Genomic DNA, 22,781 nt, shown 5'->3' on the forward strand with positions numbered 1-22,781 from the left:
AGCCTGACTGTGTTGAAGTTGATTTGTAGTCACAGCCCTCTGGATGTTCCAGTGAACTACAGAGCAGAAATGTAAAGACTGTTTTTAAAGATGAAACTCGTCCACTGAGATGAGCTGTGAGCAAAAACAGAAGCAGCCATTAAAGATAAAACTGAAATAAAGCTACAGTGCTGTGGGCCTGCTGTCTGTGCTCAGTTCATCTGTTTCTGCAGGATTTTAAACACTGACAACACCCAGAACTCTGAACAGCAGCAGCAGACTCAAAGCTGCAAAAACCTCTGAGACATTTTAAACCTGCTGCACTTAAACAGGAGGCTGGTTTGTTTCCTCACTCTGCTGTTGTCTACGTTTGTAGACCAAAACAACAACAACAGCAACAACAACAAGAAGCAGAAGAAGAACTGACAGACCAACTTTCAGTGCAACAGATCCATCCTCTGTGTGTCCTCCTGTCTGACCTGCAGGTGAGAAACAGGTGTGAGGTGTCAGCTGTCAGGTAGGTGATGAGTGAAGAACAGAACAGAATCCATTTCCTCTTCAAACTGCTGTCAGACATTATCTACTGCACTCTGATCACATCACTCAGACCAGCTGCTTTCTACAAAGTCTCATCAACAACATCTTTAGAAACAAACATCAACAACCAGGAAGCAGCTTCACCTCTGATCACACACACACTCAACTCTACTCACTCACCTGGAGGAACAACATGAAGGTAGATGATGCAGATGTGATCCAATGAGCTTGTTCCTCTCATGAAGACACCACACTCGTATGTTCCATTATCATTAATCGTCACATCCTTCAGAATCAAAGACATGTCTCCATCCTTCATCTGTCTGTCCTGCAGATCCACCCGGTTCTTAAAAGATGGATGCTGGTCGTCTGGTTCAAACATCCCATCCCGGTACAAAAGCACATATTCATCTCTCAGGTCAGCTCTGCTCCACTTTACAACTATGATGTTGTTGTTTGCAGCTCGACATGTCAGAGTGACGTCCTGTCCAGACTCAGCTGTGATGGTTTTCTGGTCTGAAAGAGGAAACAACACAGAGCAGAGAGGTTAAAGGTCAAAGTACAACTGTTCACTTCTACAGCAGCCAATCAGAAACACACAATAAAAGACAGTCTTCTGTTATTAGATGATGATCTTTGATTGTGTTTCTTCTTGTGTCCCTTCAGGCGTCACCACAGCGAGTCTTCTGCCTCCTCCTCACCTGATCCCGAGCGTCTTCATCAGGGCTGATTTGTGACAGAAGGACAGCAGCAAGAGTGAAAGGGAAGGTTTAAAGATGGCAGTGAGCTGCTGTCATGTTTGCTTTGGAGACTCTGACACAAAGACAGGAGGCCGAGCTGAACGTGTTCAGATTTTCATTGAGAGCAGAATGGACGAGATTATGAACGAGTTCATCAGAGGGAAGCTCGGGCTGAGACGTTTGGAGACAAAGTTCATGAGCAAAGACTGAGATGGATGAAAAACATCATCTGAAACCATTTTCTGAACAAATAAAAACAAATCTTTAGTTTTAGAATCTGTTAGTTTGATAAAATGTTGTTGATGGACGAGTTCATTGAGACTCTGGATGTCTGTCAGACTGAGTCACTGCTTTTTATTGTAACAGCTGTACTGATGCTCCTAAATCTGGCCTCTGACACAAACCTCCAAACAGTAAGAATGAAAAAAGAACAAAACGATTAAAAACTCTTCAAGCAATAAATAATCAAACCTGAAAAAGAAGAAAATCATCTGGAAACTAAACTGAACGAAACACAAAAAGTCCAAATGGAGTAAAAACTCAAACTACTGAGAAAAAACTACAATAACTCTGTTCCACAAACAACAACATGTGCTGATAATAAGTGAACATAATGTGTGAGAGAAAGCAGCCTCTCATTATAAGACACTGTGAGTCTCTGCTGCCTTTATGGAGCTACAGCTGTTTGTATACACTGAACTAAAAGCTTTGTAGCTGCATACTGACTCCTGACACTACAACACATCACACTGACACACACATTACACTTCTTTGTCTCTGTGCTGCAAACTGCACCAACACACAGACTCCACCCAGCTTTGTGTCGATCGCAACACTGAATGAATGTGGCTGAACTGACCTCTGTGCCAAACAGCTGAACCAACTGACTCTTGTTTCACTTTGCTGTCCTGTTTAACAGGTAAAACAAGGTGTCACAGTTACAGGAAATGAAAATGTTTCCAATGCAACAGGTAGACGTGTAGAGACAAGCTCCACTCTGTCTGTCAGTGAATTGAAACGAACTTGTCCTAATGAATAAAAAGTCAAAAGTCAGTTGTGTTGGAGCCACAGAGAGCAAATCTTTGTTCTTTATGGAGAACCAGTGAGTTCTACTTCCTGTGTCTAGTTTTACTTCGTCTGTCTCGTCCTCTGTGATTGGCCCAGCTGTGCTCCCACATGTTATACTGTGTGTACATGTTGTCTTTGTCTTCTCTTACTCGTTGTTATTCTCCCTCACAGCTGTGTCCCATGAAGGTTATAGTTTCAGATGGTGATGAGTAGATGACACATGGAGTGTGTGGCACATTCACTTTGCTGTGTTGACACTGTGTTGGTGTGACACTGAAGGGCGATTAATTAATAATTGCCGAGTGTGAGACTAAACTTGGGTCATTCATTCTGACAGCTCTGTACTGTACTGTGTTACATGAGCGCTGATGGCTCATGTAACGTCTGCTTGTAGATCAGCTGATCACAGCCTGGAAACAGCTGGAGCTCACAAAACAAATGATTCCGACTTATTTCTTTATCCCTGCTGCACTCAGTCGTAGAGTTCCTCTACCTGCCACATCCACTTTAACCCCAGACGACCTTTTACTGAGTACTACTGTAGGACCTGAGTACTTTCCAGAGCCTGTAGTTTTCACTTTTACTTCAGTAAAGAAGTTTAATGAGTACTTCAGCTATTACCGGAGTATTTGTACAGCTTGAGTATCTGTACTTCTTAACTACAGATTTTTTTTTACTTTTGTCCCTCTGAAAGTGCCTGATTATCAGTAATAATCTATAATTTACTGAATAATATGGAGAATATAAAGCAGAAGCTGTGGGATGACTTACTGTAGTCAGGAGTTCAGGAGAATCCTCAGAGTTTCTGCTCCTCATCATGATGGAAACATGAAAACATGTTGATGCTCTTTGAGCTGGAATCAGTCCAAAGCAGCCGTGAGTGTGAACCAACAGACATCATTATAATAACTCTGACATGAATCCTGATAGAAATCCTGCTCACTGACCTCTCTAACTGCAACTCTGTCACTGACACATCTGCCAACATCTGTTCCTGTAACAGCTCAGAGGAGTTCAGCACGTTCTGATTATTATCAGAAAAATCTGAACAGGAGGAGCGTTTTTGTAAATGTGGCTGAAAGCAGCAAGGCAAGTTTATTTATATAGCACAATTCAACAACAAGGTGATTCAGATAAAAGTAGATAAAATCAGTAGTTAAAATATAAGTTTTGAAATTTAAGCTTAAAAGTGTGGATTTGGTGCTTTATTCAAATGCAGCTGAGAACAGGTGAGTCTTCAACCTGGATTTAAATAAACTGAGTGTTTCAGCTGATCTGAGGCTTTCTGGGAGTTTGTTCCAGATATAAGGAGCATAAAAGCTGAATGCAGCTTCTCCATGTCTGGTTCTGACTCTGGGGACTGATAAAAGACCGGATCCAGATGACCTGAGGGATCTGGAAGGTTCACACTGGGTCAGGAGGTCACTGATGTATTTTGGTCCTAAACAGAGGTGGGTCGAGTATCCAAAAATTGTACTCAAGTAAGAGTAGCATTACTTTAAAATATTATTAATCAAGTAAAAGTGAAAAGTAGTCTTCAAAAAAGTTACTCGAGTAAGAGTAAAAAAGTACTTGGTGAAAAGACTACTCAAGTAGCGAGTAACTGTTTGAAATGTCCGATTTATTTTTAAAATAAATGCTGTCAAACAAACAAAAATAAATAAATATACAAATTTTAGTATTTTCAAATAGAATATATGTAAAAAGATCAACAAAATAAGGCACAACTATTATAATTTCCAGATTTCAAACAAGCTTTTTTCACCAATACCTGCAGTAAATAATATAAATATATAAACAGTGCAAACAATTTCCAGTAACAAGATATGCTGTAAACTTTATATTCATTTTTGCTCCAAATGGCACAGCAGCCTCAGAGAAAACAGAACGAGGCATCTTCAACATATGTTCATACAAGGCAGCTCAGTTTACCATAAGTTGTATGAGTGTGCATTTATTGTTGCATATTTAGCAAAAATGTGCCATTTCTTCACTCAGTGAGGTGATGGTTAAGCTTCAGCAGCAGTTTGCTCTCAAGGTTCTTTCTGTGAAGCTGTGACTGTTTAGCAGTGAACAGGAGTCCTGCATGACTTAGAAGTCCTTCACAAGCTCCAGATGAAGGAAGAGCTGTATTGACTTTGATCGACAGCTTCTTGATGTGAGGAACGCCATGCAATAGATCCACACCTCCAGTGAATGGACATGAAAGGTACCTCTCCAGCCCTGCTTCTGGCTTTCCTGACCCCATGGATCCATCATCTTCGTCGGTTAGGCTGCTGTTTGTGCTGACCTCATCCAGCTCTGTGTCTAGGTGAAGTCTGATGAAGTTGAGACCTGTGGAAAGATGTATGGTTTTCAAAAGAATTAGGTCTGGTCATTAAGCCTAATATGATTCACTATATGAAGTAGGCCACATCTTATGCAAATCTTTTATAAGTTTTTTCTAGGAATTTCATTGCTCCTCCAGAGTTTCTTCATCAGGTCTCTGCACTCTACATATTAGCATCTGATGCCTCTTGGGTGTTACTGGTCCATTCGTGTCCATTCCCTCCTCAACCTCTCTCCTCTCAAGATCAACATTAGAAGCATCAGTTCAGAGTAGGTTAATTAGATAGGTATAACTCAAGTGATTTGATTATGTGATCATAATTATTAGTAAAAACTTGTGTATTCCTATTGCATCACTCAAAGTGTTCTTACTCTATCCTTTAAATTATCCTTGGGGCCGATTTTTCCAGGGCACTAAATTTAACCTAGTTCAATTCAATTCAATTCAATTTTATTTATATAGCGCCAAATCACAACAAATGTCGCCTCAAGGCGCTTCATAGATACAGAGAAAAGCCCAACAATCATATGACCCCCTATGAGCAAGCACTTTGGCGACAGTGGGAAGGAAAAACTCCCTTTTAACAGGAAGAAACCTCCGGCAGAACCAGGCTCAGGGAGGGGCGGCCATCTGCTGCGACCGGTTGGGGTGAGAGAAGGAAGACAGGATAAAGACATGCTGTGGAAGAGAGACAGAGATTAATAACAGATACGATTCAATACAGAGAGGTCTGTTAATACATAGTGAGTGAGAAAGGTGACTGGAAAGGAAAAACTCAATGCATCATGGGAATCCCCCGGCAGCCTACATCTATTGCAGCATAACTAAGGGAGGATTCAGGGTCACCTGGTCCAGCCCTAACTATATGCTTTAGCAAAAAGGAAAGTTTTAAGCCTAATCTTAAAAGTAGAGATAGTGTCTGTCTCCCGAATCCAAACTGGAAGCTGGTTCCACAGAAGAGGGGCCTGAAAACTGAAGGCTCTCCCTCCCATTCTACTTTTAAATACTCTAGGAACAACAAGTAGGCCTGCAGAGCGAGAGCGAAGTGCTCTAATAGGGTGATATGGTACTACAAGGTCATTAAGATAAGATGGGGCCTGATTATTTAAGACCTTGTATGTGAGGAGCAGGATTTTGAATTCAATTCTGGATTTAACAGGAAGCCAATGAAGGGAAGCCAAAACAGGAGAAATATGCTCTCTCTTTCTAGTCCCTGTCAGTACTCTTGCTGCAGCATTTTGGATTAACTGAAGGCTTTTCAGTGAGTTTTTTGGACATCCTGATAATAATGAATTGCAGTAGTCCAGCCTGGAAGTAATAAATGCATGAACTAGTTTTTCAGCGTCACTCTGAGACAGGATATTTCTAATTTTAGAGATGTTGCGCAAATGGAAGAACGCAGTCTTACATATTTGTTTAATATGTGCGTTGAAGGACATATCCTGGTCAAAAATGACTCCAAGGTTCCTCACAGTGTTACTGGAGGCCAAGGTAATGCCATCCAGAATAAGAATCTGGTTAGATACCAAATTTCTAAGCTTTTCAGCGCCGAGTACAATGACCTCAGTTTTATCTGAGTTGAGAAGCAGAAAGTTAGTGGCCATCCAAGTCTTTATGTCTTTAAGACATTCCTGCAGTTTAACTAATTGGTGTGTGTTATCTGGCTTCATGGACAGATAGAGCTGGGTGTCATCTGCATAGCAGTGAAAATGTATGCTATGTCTTCTAATGATGCTGCCTAGGGGAAGCATGTATAATGTAAACAGAATTGGTCCTAGCACTGAACCCTGTGGAACTCCATAATTAACCTCAGTGTGTGAAGAGGACTCTCCATTTACATGCACAAATTGGAGTCTATTAGATAGATATGATACAAACCACTGCAGTGCAATACCTGTAATACCTACAGCATGTTCTAATCGCTCTAATAGAATATTATGGTCAACAGTATCGAATGCTGCACTAAGGTCAAGAAGGACAAGCACAGAGATGAGTCCACTGTCAGAGGCCATAAGAAGATCATTTGTAACCTTCACTAAAGCTGTTTCTGTGCTGTGATGAGCTCTGAAACCCGACTGAAACTCTTCAAATAAACCATTCCTCTGCAGATGATCTGTTAGCTGTTTGACAACTACTCTTTCAAGGATTTTTGATATGAAAGGAAGGTTGGAGATTGGCCTATAATTAGCTAAGACTGCTGGGTCTAGAGATGGCTTTTTGAGTAAAGGTTTAACTGCAGCCACCTTGAAGGCCTGTGGTACATAGCCGATTACTAGAGATAGGTTGATCATATATAAGATCGAAGAATTAATCAATGGCAGAACTTCTTTGAGCAGTTTTGTAGGAATGGGGTCTAAAAGACACGTTGATGGTTTGGAGGAAGTAATTATTGACGTTAACTCAGAAAGATCGATTGGAAAAAAAGAGTCTAACTTAACATCAATGGAACTACAAGTAGCTGTAGATAATATTACATCTGTGGGATGATTATTGGTAATTTTTTCTCTAATGATAAAAATTTTATTTGTGAAGAAGTTCATGAAGTCATCACTAGTTAACGTTAAAGGGATGGTTGGCTCAAAAGAGCTCTGGCTTTTTGTCAGCCTGGCTACAGTGCTGAAGAGAAACCTGGGGTTGTTCTTATTTTCTTCAATCAGTGACGAATAGTAAGCTGTTCTGGCTTTGCGGAGGGCTTTCTTATAAAGCAACAAACTATTTCTCCAGGCTAAATGATGATCCTCTAAATTTGTGACACGCCATTTCCTCTCCAGATTACGAGTCGTCTGCTTGAGGGTACGTGTTTGAGAATTATACCACGGGGTCATGTACTTCTGATTAGAGACCTTAGTTTTCACTGGAGCTACAGTATCCAGAGTCGTACGTAGTGAGGAGGTGAAATTATTAACAAGATAATCGACCTCTGTTGGGGTAGCGTTCAGATAGCTGCTCTGCTCTGTGTTGGTACAGGGCATTGACGATGATAACAGTGGCTGGATTATATTCTTAAACTTAGTTACAGCGCTTTCAGAAAGACATCTACTTTGATAAAGTCCACTCTCCACTGCTGCGTAATCAATTATTGTAAATGTAAATTTTATCAAGAAATGATCAGACAGGAGAGGGTTTTCAGGAAACACTGTTAAATGTTCAGTTTCTATGCCATATGTTAAAACCAGATCTAGAGTGTGATTAAAGTGGTGGGTGGGTTCTTTTACATTTTGAGAGAAACCAATTGAGTCTAACAACAGATTAAATGCCATGTTGAGGCTGTCATTTTTAGCATCTACATGGATGTTAAAATCACCCACAATAATTATTTTATCTGAGCTCAGAACTAAATCAGATATAAAGTCTGAGAAATCAGACAGAAACTCTGTGTAAGGCCCAGGTGGACGATAGATGATAACAAGTAAGACTGGTTTCTGAGTTTCACAGCTGGGGTGGACAATGTTAAGCATCAGGCTTTCAAATGAATTAAAAGTCTGTCTTGGTCTTTCATTAATTAATAGACTGGTGTGAAAAATTGCTGCCACACCGCCCCCTCGACCTGTGCTTCGAGATTTCTGGTAGTTAGAATGACTCGGGGGTGTTGATTCATTTAAGCTAACATAATCATCCTGCTGCAACCAGGTTTCTGTAAGGCAGAGTAAATCAATTTGTTGATCATTTATTAAGTCATGTACTAACAGAGACTTGGAAGAGAGAGACCTAATATTTAATAATCCACATTTCACTGTTTTACTCTTTGGTTCAGATGTGGATACTGTATTGTTCTTTCTTTGTAAATGTTTAAGTTGTTTGTTGCTGGTTTTTAGTTTGTTTTTTGTCTTTTTGGAAGCAGACACAGTCTCTATGGAGATGGGTTTTTGGGGGGGTAGCAGGAGGAGAGAAGCTGCAGAGAGGCGTGTAAGACTGCAACTCTGCTTCCTGGTCCCAACTCTGGATAGTCATGTTTTGAGGGGTTTAATAAATTTGTCCATATTTCTAGAAATGAGAGCTGCTCCATCCAAAGTGGGATGGATGCCATCTCTCCTAACAAGACCAGGTTTCCTCCAGAAGGTTTGCCAATTATCTATGAAGCCCACATCGTTTCTGGGACACCACTCAGACAGCCAGCAATTTAAGGAGAACATGCGGCTAAACATTTCACTCCTGGTCTGATTGGGGAGGGGACCAGAGAAAACTACAGAGTCCGACATTGTTTTGGCAAAGTTGCACACCGATTCAATATTGATTTTAGTGACCTCCGATTGGCGTAACCGGGTGTCATTACTGCCGACGTGAATTATGATTTTATTGAATTTACGTTTACCCTTAGCCAGCAGTTTTAAATTTCCTTCAATGTCGCCTGCTCTGGCCCCTGGAAGACAATTGACTATGGTTGCCGGTGTCTCTAGCTTCACATGTCTGAGAACAGAATCACCAATTACCAGAGTTTGACCCCCAGCGGGTGTGTCACCGAGTGGGGAAAAACGGTTAGACACATGAACGGGTTGGTGGTGTACCTGGGGCTTCTGTTTAGGACTACGCTTCCTCCTCACCGTTACCCAGCCTTTCCCCAGCTGCTTGGGGTCTGCCGGGGAACAGCTAGCGGGGCCTACGCTATCTTCGGCTGCACCAGCTACAGGGGCCTGGCTAGCTAAGGGTGAGTGCAAGGTGCGAAGCCGAGTCTCCAGATCAGTAATCCTGGCCTCCAGAGCTGCAAATATGCTACATTTGTTACAGATATCATTACCGCTAAAGGAGGCCGAGGAGTAACTAAACATCTGACACAATGAGCAAGAAAGTGCAGAAGGGACAGGTGAAGTAGCCATGGTGCTAACGGGTCGGCTACGAGCTAAGCTAGCGAAACAGTACAGAGACAGTGAGTGACAGTGAGTGAATACTTTGGCTATAAATTAGGTAGTGAGTACACAGAAAGTGTGCTTCGGATGAAGCACGTGAAGATTATACTGTGAAAAAAAAGAATGTATTTAGAAGTTGTTAATTAAACTGCTAAGCAAATAAGCTACTCAGAAACACCACTGTGTTTGAGCAGGAACAGGAAGTGATACTATACCACAGAGCGAGCGAACACCAAGTCTACCAGGAAGAAACCTGCTGCGAGAGCCAAGAAGGCAACAAAGAAGGTAACAAAGAAGGTAACAACGAAGGCAACAACGAAGGTAGTTAGTTGCTAGTTAGTTACAAATTGTACAGATTTGGAGGTGAACTGCTAATAACAGGTGTGACTGAGGGGAGGGCTTGACCAGAGGACCACCCTGGCAAGCACACCTTTAGGCTGAGCGGGATCAACATCTGGAGGACTAAGAAGCACTAAGAGCATGGGTCTCCAACTGCAGTCCTCAAGGGCCGGTGTCCTGAAACTTTTGAATGCGTCCCTGCTGCAGCACACCTGAATAAAATGATTAGGTCATTAGCAAAACTCTATAGAACGTGACTGCATGCTGAGGTGTCAAATCACCCTTTTGATTCATGTTACAGCAGCTCATGAGTGAATGAACTAAATAAAAGTATTTTTAGAAGTACATTTTTCCAAACACTTCCATTGACTTACATTTATTCAAATTTACTTGAGTAGGGTTAGGGGTTCCACCTCTGCATGCAGTCAAGTTCTACCCATATGGAAAAGATATATATAAATCTGATAAAGTTTGTATCTGTCTTGTGTGAAACTTGTATGAAAAGCATACAAGAGTGAAAACAGATATAAGATCTCTTGAAAAATTATATAATGAAACTTGAATGTTTTGGATACTTATTAAAACAATACATGAAAGTAATGAGAAAGTGGCCACTTTCATGAGTAAATCATGTAAGCCTTATATGATTTACTTATATGTAGTCTATGTTGTGGTTCTACTGGTGTTACTGGTTCTGCTGGTGAGATGATGTGTTCACAGGAAACTTGAAGGTTTGTACATATTCATTCTTATTCATTGTGGTATTTTGTTTCCATTCTGTCATCATAATTTGGTCCATTTAGATTCTTAAATCATAAAAGTGTTTACTTTAACTCATTTCAGCAGATGGAGAAGATGACATCACCAGTGACATCACATACAGTGTTGTGAAATCATCAAATCATCAACAACCTCCAGTCAAAGAAACCAGAGATGGAGGTTTGTGTGTTCACCCAGGTGTCATCCACATACCTGAACCAATGACTTGGTGGTGTTTCAGGGTAGGATAGCAAAGCCCTCTTTTCCACGTCTTCCATATACACGTTACCCACAATGGGTGAAACTGGGGAGCCCACGGCACACCCATGTTCCTGCCTGTAGAACTGACCCTTGTATGTGAAACAGGTGGAATTAAGACACAGTTTCAAAAGCAAACACACCTGGTCCAACAGCCTTGTCTTGTTCTAACTACTTCAGACAGTCTGTCACCCTCGTCCTGTGACCACTTCCTGGGTCTCTTTCAGTCTTCAAATATAAAGTTTTTACAGCTTATAGATTTTAAGTTCTGCTCCAATCATTTGGGTAAAGAAAAGAAACACTTTGATGGCCTATAAGTGAAAGTGAAAACTTGATAAAAGAATAATATAATTAATAAATAATAAATAATTATATTTTTTTGATAAGTGAAGTTCACTGAACTGAAAGGAAAATTTGGTTTGATGATGGTTGACATGTTTTCCAAATAGAAGTTTTTCCTCTAGTAAGGAGATACAGGTGCAGCAGAGCATTGCTGGAAGAAATGATCCCAAGGGTGGAATCTCCTGAGAAATCTTCAGAGACCCAGCGAGAAGTAGGGACCATAGCTGACAGCCCAGGCAGGGGTTGAGGTCAAAGGTCATGCTGTTTGGGGACCTACTGGTCATCATGAGAAGATTCTGGAACCACAGCAATGACCATAAAGCTGCATTGGATGGAGAGCTGTGCCACGGGGCTTTCCAGAGGTAATCACGAGGAGATTGTGGACAACAGATGGAGATCTGAAGGATGAGGGGAGCGTTCCAAGCTCCAATCGACCGTGCAGAGAGGAAGTTCAAGGATGGCATCATTATTCTGTGAACAGAAACCAGAAGCTATGGTGGTGACGGGGAATGACTGACAGCAATTTCCTATGAACATCACCTAATGCTGTGTCACTGTGCTATGCATACTTTGACACTCTGAAGAGGGTCTTCCTTTGTGTCATTGTTGTTGTCATTTGCATCATGAACAAGACTGCTGAAGTGACTCAACAGGTGGGGTTATAACAGCAGTAAAAGAATTGAATCCAATACCCTTTCCAAAAAAGGTTTTCTGCAGAGACGAAAGGACAATAGAGGAGTCATAAGTATCCCCCCACAGGAAGAATGCATGAAATGAGGTGATGAGGGTTGATAGAGGCCATAAAACAGGAGTGCTGACAAAGGCCTGCAGCCTTGAAGATAACTGAAAGCCACATTGACAAACAGCAAAACTAACTGGTATGTTTGTTATACCCATGTCTGCATACATTTGGACTCTGGTCATATGGACAGTGATAGAAACAACTGGAAGAGACATTTATGAAGCTCTGAGGAACTCAAACCACTCTGCATGTGTGATTTACACACCTGGAGGAGATGCACCACAAAGCTGGAATGATTTTGCAAATGTTAATTTCTATGTTTGACTATTAACATTCATTTGCTTACTTGGAGGGAACGATGCTCGTCACAGTTCTCTCCCTCATGCACGAGCAACACAAAGAGCTCTGGTGACTTGCGTCTTGTTTTTGTCATTGTAGTAGAATTGTCTTGGCGTTCCAGCAATAGGTCTGTGCTAGATGAACGTATCAGCAACCTTCAAACACGTGTGGAGAATTCATTATTTCTTTGAAAGGTTTTTGACTAAATAACAGAAAAAAGAAAGTAAGAGAAAGAGATGTCAGAGATGAGTGTCAGTAACACAAAAGTAACACTCAGTGTCATGCAGTGACTTTTACACAAGCAGATCAGATGAACCAACTCACACTAAAACATGCATTTTGCTGCACTCTTTACACTTATTTCTTTTCTTTCTGCTCTTTTATATATTTTGTAAAACCGCAAAAAATATTTTATATCAGCAGCAATTTCTCTCAAACTGCTGCATCACAGCTTTCATGCTCTGACCTGCATGTGAAATGAGAGAAAAGCTCTTTATTAGTAACTTTTACAACTTCTGGCAGGTTAATGTCTGAACTTTGGAGTGAAACACACCCTTAGTTACAAGAAATAACGCCACTGTCTGTAACTAAGTGAATCCACCTTAACACCACCTGTGTGTGTGTGACTGCATTACACTCCCACTGCTGGGAACCTGAACAAGAAGCAGAACAAAGTCTGAAATAGAAGCTGACAAACAGCTGCACCACCGAGTGACACTTTATTTTATAAACTTCACAACAGGTTTCATGTTGTGACCTGTGGAGGTGAAAAGACACAAAACCTGTTTGACAGTTTTTGAGCTGCAGGCAGGATTGAAACACACCTTAGTTAAAAATCAAACAGCAACATTTGTCTCCTCCCCTCACGTCACTCAAATGTGACAAACCAGGAAACAGGAAGTTCTTCGTCCTCAGTAAAGAGAGACGCACAGACGATCAGACTGAGCTCAGACCAAACTAGCAGCTTCCTCTGAGTGAGTCCAGCTACAGGAGAGAAAAGTGGAAAACTCCAACACTGCTGCTTCAAGCTGCTGACGCTCCACACACTGAATGTGAGTTTGAGCAAAAACACGACTCAAAGGAAGTTTCAGTGAAGGTGGTAGAGGAGGGAGGGGAGCCAGGACTGACTGTACTTCCTGTCTGCTGTTTTCAGCTTCACTCACAGACTCAATGGATCTCTGCAGTCTGCACTCTGAGAAACTCAAACTCTTCTGTCTGGACCATCAGCAGCCAGTGTGTCTCGTCTGCTGTGCCTCAGAAAAACACACCAATCACAGAATCAGACCCATCGATGAAGCTGCACAACAACACAAGAAGGAACTTCAGGAAACTCTGGAGCCCTTAAAGAAGAAGTTAAAGGTTTGTGAAGAAGTTCAAGTGAAGTTTGATCAAACAGCAGAACACATTAAGGTCCAGGCCCGACACACAGAGAGGCAGATTAAGGAGCAGTTTAAGAAGCTTCACCAGTTTCTAGCAGAGGAAGAGGAGGCCAGGCTGGCTGCACTGAGGGAGGAAGAGGAGCAGAAGAGTGGGATGATGAAGGAGAAGATGGAGGCTCTGAGCAGAGAGATAGCAGCTCTTTCAGACACAGTCAGAGCCACAGAGGAGGAGCTGAGAGCTGAAGACGTCTCATTCCTGCACAACTACAAGGCTGCAGTGGAAAGAGTCCAGCGCTGCCCCCTGCTGGATGATCCACAGCTGCCCTCAGGAGCTCTGATAGACCAGGCCAAACACCTGGGCAACCTGACCTTCAACATCTGGAACAACATGAAGGACATGGTCTCCTACACTCCTCTCATTCTGGACCCAAACACTGCAAATCCACAACTCATCCAGTCTGAAGATCTGACCAGTGTGAGACGAGGAGGAGAGAAGCAGCAGCTTCCTGATAATCCAGAGAGGTTTGATGATTACTTCTCTGTCCTGGGCTCTGAGGGCTTTAACTCAGGGACTCACAGCTGGGATGTTGATGTTGGAGACAGTACACGGTGGGCACTGGGTGTGTTAGCAGAGTCTGTGCAGAGGAAGGGAGACAAACTGTCTGGATTATGGACAATACGGTTCTTTCACGGTAAATACTACACACTCTCACCATCAGCTGGTTTCACTGATCTCTCAGTCCAGAAGAATCTCCAGAGGATCAGAGTGAATCTGGACTGGAACAGAGGAAAGCTGTCGTTCTCTGATCCTGATACTAACACACACATACACACCTTCACACACACTTTCACTCACAGGATGTTTCCATACATTAACACTGGTGGTAAAGTGAAGGTGTGTCCGTTGAAGGTGTCAGTGTCAGTGCAGCAGATGAGTTGAGGATGATGATATTTCTAATGTTGTTTCCTGTCAGTGAATTGAAGCTGTTAAACTGCAGCTGTCCTCCTGCTGCCTCGTTGTTCCAAAGCTCTTTGTTTCTCTTTTAGTTCTCACTGTTTCTTTCTGTTTCTGCTGTCCACCTTTTCACATGGAAAATCATTTCACTGTTTCTCACTGAATGACTCCCCAAACTAGATTTGAAATTCTATCAAGTTTCTAATCATTACAAGTGATTCATGTTTCTATTTGATGTGTAAATGGAGATGATTTAGTTTGCTGGGATATGGACTGACATGTGTTGAATGGGAGGAGCAGTTTGTTGTTGTCTTCTTGTCTGTTTATGACAACAATAAATCTTTTGTTGAAACAATGATTCATGTTTAACTCCATATATGAAATGTTTCTGATCTTTGAATTCTGTTTGATTAAAGACTTTCTTCATGACACAAATGAGATTTCAGTGTATTAATAGAACTAAATAAGCTCAGAGTTGAAAGGCTGGAGTATTATGTACGTGCTTCACTGTCAGGATCTTCAGGGGGATTCAAAGGGAAACATCAAACTGCTGTAATGAGATCAACTAGTTGTGCTGAACACACTTATCTGTAGTTTGTCTCCATCCAGGATCATCAGAATATAATGAACATGTGTGAAGAGCCAAAAAATGCTGCTGCCCTCTCAGCATGATGAGCTCCAGCCTTTGTTAACAGGAAAACAGGAAACATGAGACAACTTTCAGAGACAGTAACCAACTGTGGCCACAAGATGGCAGCAGCTGATCTGAGATCCTTTATTGGACAGAACGACTCTGCTCTGTGACGTCATCAGAGAGACGGCCTTCACTTTGATAGATCTGACGTCACGTCTGCACTGCGATGATGAAAGCTGATAAACACATTGTTATTTATCCATGAAATCACCTCTGTCCTCTCAAGTGTAGCTGTTTACAGAGCTAAAGAAGTCCTTCATCATCAAAACAGACAAACATGTATTTTCTGTATGAAGTGACGTCATCCTCACTCTAACCTCTTACATACATTCTGTTCAGTTTTCCTGCTGTAAGAAATAAACTGTGTGAAAATATAAATGCAGGGAAACATCCATTAATCACAGGTGAGCCGTTTGTTTCTGACTCACATTAAATGAGGCTTCAGGTGTAAATACCTCAGAAGTGTTTGTGAGTTCAGTAGAAGCAGACCCAGTCAACCATCATGGCATCCACAGCACTACACAATGCAACAGAAAGGCCTTCATCATCTGCTGAACCACCTCTGAACCACGACGCTCTCCCTGCATCTAAAAGCTGTTAGTCAGGATGAGATGCTGCTGTGATCGCTCACAATTTACCTGTGAGATCTTTGTAAATATCGTCTTTGTTTCTGAAGGAAACACCTTTAGTCTGTTTGTATTTGGAGTGCAGATCTGGGCGTCCATCACTTTAACCTGCACACGTTTAGTTATTGAGTATAGTTGATGTTTGGCAGCATTTTATAAGTGACAGTTCATGAACGGTGAAGGAACAGAGGACGCCTGACCATCCTACCTGTGTCAGTGAGAAAACTTTAATCTTCTGCAAAATACAGTAAATAAAGACCAATGTTGAGCAATTAATTATATAGTTACCTCTTCAAAAAAGTAGCTGAGCTTGGCAAACAACAAAGTTTTTTGCAGCTATTTTTTTTAAATGCAGCCAAAGCGTTTTTTTAAACAAACATTTCAAACTATTTACAGAACAATCAGCTGTTCTGCATCAAATCTGATGCCACACAAATTATTTGTGCCACTCCAGAAAATAATTTCTGTCCATTATGAGATAAAGGAGAACAACAGCCTGATACCTGCAGGCCTGACAACAGGAGATGTATCACTGCTGTAACACCTGTAACAGTCAGCAGTCGCCTCATTGTTCTGACACACACAACAAAACTATTGACTACACAAGATTTGCACTAAACGTCTCAAATCTCTCACATCTCAAAACACCGCCGTCACTCCTAAAACTTCCCCCCGTTTCTTAACAGCTAGATGCCATGTTGCCATATCATTTTTTGATTGGTCGACATGGTACTTATTTCAACCAATAGGAAAGGGTGGGGTTTTTGGTTTTTTGGTTTTGTTTTTGCTCACAGGCTTTCGAGCGTTTTCCTTATAAAATGCAGTTTTTACCGTTTCTTCCCGCAGTAAATATAAACAATGATAGTATTCAGGAAGGAAACCAAACGTTGCAGAACTTCTCCTTGATGTAATCCAATATACGCTCAGAGGTCTTATTCTGAGTATTCACGGCAGCCGTAAGCTTCTCCAAGATCTTAACCATGCTGCACTCAGTGAGCCCATTCTGAGAAGTCGTGCCTCGTTCCATCGTTTCAATCCCAGCGGGCAGCCTTGGGGGAGTTTGAAAGTTCCACTTTCTTAATTCTCCGATAAGCCAGGGCCAAGCCAGCTCCAATCAGCAAGAACCCTGTTATCATGGTTCCGAATAGGTAGATATCTTCAGCGTCCTTGATCGACAGTCCCGCCAGGCACACGATCCTCCATGTCTGCCACCCGTCCATCATGTATCCGGCAGGGAAAGTCCCTCCAGGGCACTCGGGCTCTCCCGAGCCCGGACTTCTCGTTGAGAAAAGGGTGTCAATAGCATTCAGAGACCAGTTCAGTCATCAGCCAGGGTTTCAGGTTAACTCATTGTAAAACCTGGCCCCACCCTATCATGTGATTTCCTGAGGTCAGATGGCCCACGATGTGAGTGGGCGTTAAGGCGTCTGGGAAGGGATCTCAAAACTGGATTATAGATGGCAGACAGTTGGTGTCGTAAACCACCGCCTCTGTTCAAAGATGGTCGCTCACAGTGGATGTAAATGGATTCTTTCACTCCTCTTTCAAACCATCTGTCCTCTCTGTCCAAAATGTGAACATTGGCATCCTCAAAACAGTTTCCTTTGTTCTTTAGATGCAGATGGACAGCTGAGTCTTGTCCTGTGGAGGTGGCTCTTCTATGTTGTGCCATGCGCTTGTGAAGTGGCTGTTTGGTCTCTCCAATGTAGAGGTCTGGGCATTCCTCGCTGCGCTGTACAGCATACACCACATTGTTAAGTCTGTGTTTTGGAGTTTTGTCTTTTGGGTGAACCAGTTTCTGTCTGAGTGTGTTGCTGGGCCTGAAGTACACTGGGATGTCGTGCTTGGAGAAAACTTTGAGTTTCTCTGATACACCGGCTACATAGGGGATGACAATGTTGTTGCATCTGTCTTTCTCATCCTCCCTCGCTGGTGTCTGATCTTCTTTTCTGTGCATCTTTGCTGACTTTATAAACACCCATTTAGGATAGCCGCGTGTTTTGAGTGCTTCCTTTACATGTGTGTGTTCCTTCGTTTTCCCTTCAGACTTAGAGGGAACATGTTCTGCCCGGTGGTGTAGGGTCCTGATTACCCCAAGTTTGTGTTCCAGAGGGTGATGGGAGTCAAAGAGGAGGTACTGGTCCCTGTGTGGGGGCTTCTGGTAAACTTCAATGTTGAGGTTGCCATTCTCTTCAATGTGCACAGCACAGTCCAGGAAAGGCAAACAGTTGTCCTTTGTGTCTTCCCTAGTGAACTTGAGGTTTTTAACCATGGCGTTAATGTGCGCTTTGAAGGATTCCACTTCTTGTCTTTTGATTTTGTCCCAGGTGTCGTCTACATATCTGTACCAGTGGTTGGGTACTCTCTCTTTAAAAGAGAGAGCCTTTCTTTCCACTTCCTCCATGTAAAGGTTGGCTACAATAGGTGGCACGGGGGAGCCCATGGCACAACCATGTTTTTGTCTGTAGAGACCCTCGTTGTATTTGAAATATGTAGTGGTGAGGCAGAGGTCTAACAGTGTGCAAATCTCATCAGGTGTGAAGTTGGTCCGTTCTTCCAAGGAGCTGTCTTCTTGTAGTCGTTTTCTGACAGTCTCCACTGCCTCCATGGTGGGTATGCAAGTGAAGAGGGAGACTACATCAAAGGACACCATGGTTTCATCTGGGTCCAGGGTAAATTTCTGGACCTTGTTGGTGAAGTCGGTGGAGTTCTTGATGTGATGTGGGGTGTTCCCCACATGACACATTACTAAGTATTATTAAGTCTGTAATTAGGCACCATAATTATTACTTCACAGAGCTTTTGTTCAATCGCGGAACGCTCTCTGTTGAGGAGGAAAGCATGAATTTGTTTGTATACGGAGGTATCCATTGTTTAAATGTCCCGGTGTTCGAAAAGGAGGCAGAGTGGTTGAGAAATGCTAGGAGCTAACTGGGCGCTAACCGTATCATTCAAATATATTGAATGCCGCAATGTTGGCAAAGAGAGGAAGTGACGTGAGATTTGCGCATGCGGGGTACCAATCGGGATTCCGGTACGGATCGGGTAGCAACACTTGGTACAGCTAAATATCCCAGAATGCATTTCATCCAAAACCCAAACGATGGAAGAGTGCGGCTAAAAACTTTTAAATATTACTCTGAGTCACAAAATAGACTTTTAAGTTATTTTCAAGGAAGAATGTAGCTGTGTAAGCTTCAAATATCTGCTCGATTTATCAAGATATCATATATTTCCAAACGTGCTCTGAAGTTTTCTGAGACGTCTTTTACCCACCAGCTCCATTGCAGATTGGGAGGTCAATGATGATTAGACCTGGCGAGAACAGCGGACTCCCGACACATCAGTTAGACATGATAAATAATTCTCTTAGTTAATGTTTGGTTTATTTCAGTGTTTTATTTGTTCCAGAGTAAATCGGTTTGGCTGAGATATATTTCAGTCCAGGAGGAAACTGTCAGAGTAAATTGTTACATGTTGTCATTCTTGTACTCAAATTTGTAATATATTTTATTTTGCTTCTAAAATTAAACACAACATGCTTATACAGATTCAATTTTGAACAATTACTACAGTTGGCATTCGTGAACTTATAAGCATGAAGAAAAGAAAAAGAAGGAGAGAGAGAAAAAAAATTATAACAATATTAACTAAATAAAAAATAAAATAAGAACATTCACGCGGAGTGTGAGGCATGAGTTATGATCAATTAGTTTTTAAGAATTCTAGAAATGGCTGCCAAATCATACAAAAACTACAAAAACTTGTACAAAAACTCACCAGTTTCCCTTTTCTGTTCCTCTTTCTGTCTGTTCCACCCCGGCCACAGACACCATCTCATTAAGCCACCTTTTAAAACACGGGTCCGAAGAACCGTACGTTTCCTTGCATACCCACTGTAATTATCTGTTTTTGTGAAGAGGAAAAGGATTTGATTGATGCAAATGATCCAAGTATAGCCAATGTACCATAAAGTGCTGCTTTTTTCCTAAATTGGTTTGAAAACCACGGAAAAATCTGGCTCCAAAAAGGTTTCAAGACAGTGCAATGCCAAAATAGACGTGCGAGGGAACCTTCACTGACATTACATCTAAGGGGGATGCAGAATTATAAATCTGGTTAAGTTTAAGTTTAGAAAAATGTAATCTGTGAATGACTTACATATAGCAACAAACACTGTAAGTAAATGTGTCCTGGAGTTTATGCAGGTGCTGCTGCTGTAAGTAAGCCTAACAGCTTCCAGATCACTTATTTTGGAAAGATGGTAAGAAGGGCATTACTGCTCATTTCTCCCAGATCTTGGAATACAATGCCTTTGTCCCATGAAACCACTTCACAGTACAAGGAGTCCACTAAAACATATAAATGAAGAGTGATCCTGGAAGAAATGGGGCACACACTAGTGACCTCAACAATTGCAAGACAGCCTTTTTCCCCAATGCTCAGATGGGGGAATCAAAAGGAAGTTTCATGAAAACATTAGGACTTTATCACCGTTTTATGTGAAAAGTTACTGGTAATATGCAAAATGCACTGCTGTAACTGGAGCCTCGTCGTCTCGTCTCTATATACTGGACTGTATGTAGCGGAGACGACAATAAAGTTTACTTTGACTTCAGCAGCGAGCAGGCGCACCGAGGGCTCTCGCGCTCACTTTTCGTGTATAGAATTTCGGAAAAAAAACATCGGTGCAAATTATAAGTCTGTATCATGATGTCTGGTGTTTTCGTGTTTGTTGGTTTGTTTTTGTTTTGTTTTATTTTGCGTTATTAGATGCTGCTCCAGCCAGCCAGAGAATCCCCCGCCGCCCCGCCCTCTCCTTCCTGTACCGCAAGCAGCAGGCGCACCTCGCAAACAGAGGGCGCCCTTACTCCCAGCAAATGGGCGATAGAAAACTGAGTGCCTCTGCCATTCCCAATATGCGCTGGCTGTTGTCGGGGGACCATGAGTACGAGCAATTTTTTATTTTTTTTTTGCCGATGCCCGTGATGCTGCCCCCCACCACAATGCCGCCCCAGGCAACCGCCCATGTCGCCCGTATCTAAAACCGCTACTGCATCCAGAGGAAATATCTGGCTGTGCATCATGTTTGGTTGTTGAGATTTTTACAGTAACCTCAGTTTTCTGTGAATTCCTTCCTTTTCTTTTGGACGTTCCCTTTACTGGTCTCCATAGTGACTCGTCAGCCTCCATCCCTGCATCCTCCTCCTTCTAACCAACCCTCTGTTGTATTTCTCTTTTCCTCCTGCCTGCAGCTCCATCTTCACCACCCTTTGTCCAGGATATCCACTCTCCCTCCTCTGCACACGTCCAAACCATCATAACCTCTCCTCTCTAACTAAAGTCATCCAGGCTTTTACATCTTTAAGATGTGGCTGTAGTTTAGCTAGCTTGATGTTTTTCTATTAGTATGTTGACATGGGTGGACAGTTCCAACCTGCACTGAACTCTGTTGTAATTGTGATGGTTTTATAATTTAATTTTCTTAAATTTCACACATGGCATCACATCTGAGTAGTGTTTACCTGCCTCGTCCATCTTTGTCACAGCTGCAAAATGAAATTACCATGACAACATCTCAGTACAGCCAGATAAACACCTGATACAGGGGCTTCATTTAAGAGGTAACAAAGTACAGGTTAGGTGTCAAAGGTTACTTATTAAAAACTAAAATGCGTTTTCGACCCCACTGTTGTGCAGTTTTCTCTCAGTGGGAAAAGTAAAGAATGCAATGATCTGCACATCTCATAAATTTGCTTACAGTTAAACATGTAAAACAAATCTTTAAACTGAGATTCCTTTTGTGTTTCATATAATAATTCAGCTTATTCTGAATTGATGGTACCAACATGTCGGGAGCTGTGGTTCCAACATCCAGGCAGGAAGTGGTCTAAAAAGGGCAAGCAGCATAATAAGTAAATAAACAGGCCTTTTGTGAACCACTAAAACATGTATGAAGGGCCATGTGGGCGTATGTGCTGCCCTCTAGCTGCCGAGACTATTTCAGAGCCGCCACCTTTGGCGTTATTAATTTGCAGTTCTTTTCTACTTTGTAATTCGTGTTCTCTTTATCGGTAAACTGACACAGCACTTGACTCTGTAATTCTTACCTGGATGATAACTGGAACCTGTACGACTTAATAAGAAGAGGTGGACGTCCACTTAGTGTGACACTTTTTACTGTGGAAACAAAAACAAACAAGCAAAGAATAAAGAAATAAAAGTTAATAAACACTGAATCTGAACTCTTCATGTGATGTCAGGCTCTCTGAAAACACTGAACATAAAATGTTAAAAATATAACGATGTTTATTCCTTCTTATTTAAACTTGCAGACTTTTGTGTGACCTGCATGAAACCTCAGTTCACAAAATCACCAACAGGGGGCAACGATGAGCTGACCTCATGGGCCAAAAGGTCACATTGATTATGAAATCGCTCCAATGCAACATTTTTCCATCTGTTCAGATGCAAAATAACTTGTCAGTGTTGTGTAACGATTCTTCCTCCCCAGAAGACGAGAGAAACGCTGTAACAAGAAGGTTTTACCGTCTGTGTCAGTTTCACTTCCTCCTTCCTGTGACGGTGTGAGGCCTGCATCAGCACCACACTGCAGCAGCAATGACTGATAACACAAACACTCAGACAAACATCCTCAGGAGCCTGATAACACAATGTGAAACTACCCACAACTGTGAAACAATCAGTTTTTCTTCCTTATTGTTTCATAAAACCACAGAAAGATTATGAAACAACCTCCGTCTGAGGAGTGACACACCGAGACCCGAAACATCAGAGCTGTGAAATGTAGAGAAAGGGAATTCCCGACATTCACTGAAGGGGTTAAATCT

At 42.0% G+C, this 22,781-nt stretch overlaps 2 protein-coding genes across 2 annotated transcripts; both read right to left on the reverse strand.

Moving 5' to 3' along the window:
• Positions 1-303: 303 nt before the first annotated feature.
• LOC148103422 (butyrophilin subfamily 1 member A1-like) lies at positions 304-1,054 on the reverse strand (the record flags this gene model as incomplete). Its single annotated transcript, XM_087838883.1, has 2 exons — positions 304-458; positions 697-1,054. Coding segments are annotated over 2 exons (513 nt in total), but the record flags the coding sequence as incomplete, so codon positions are not given.
• A 15,811-nt stretch (positions 1,055-16,865) lies between these two features.
• Positions 16,866-19,273, reverse strand: LOC148103423 (uncharacterized). Its single transcript, XM_087838712.1, has one exon. It carries the CDS (start codon positions 18,674-18,676, stop codon positions 17,273-17,275), a length of 1,404 nt encoding a protein of 467 aa, XP_087694838.1. The 5' UTR covers positions 18,677-19,273; the 3' UTR covers positions 16,866-17,272.
• Positions 19,274-22,781: the final 3,508 nt, after the last annotated feature.

The sequence above is a fragment of the Neolamprologus brichardi genome, chromosome 3, assembly GCF_056152115.1.
Source record: "Neolamprologus brichardi isolate AB-2024 chromosome 3, ASM5615211v1, whole genome shotgun sequence".
In the NCBI taxonomy this organism is placed as follows: domain Eukaryota; kingdom Metazoa; phylum Chordata; class Actinopteri; order Cichliformes; family Cichlidae; genus Neolamprologus; species Neolamprologus brichardi.

Bases quoted from the DNA above. Each gene is read 5' to 3' on its own strand.
- LOC148103423 (XM_087838712.1), bottom strand. From the start codon at position 18,676: ATGTGTCATGTGGGGAACACCCCACATCACATCAAGAACTCCACCGAC.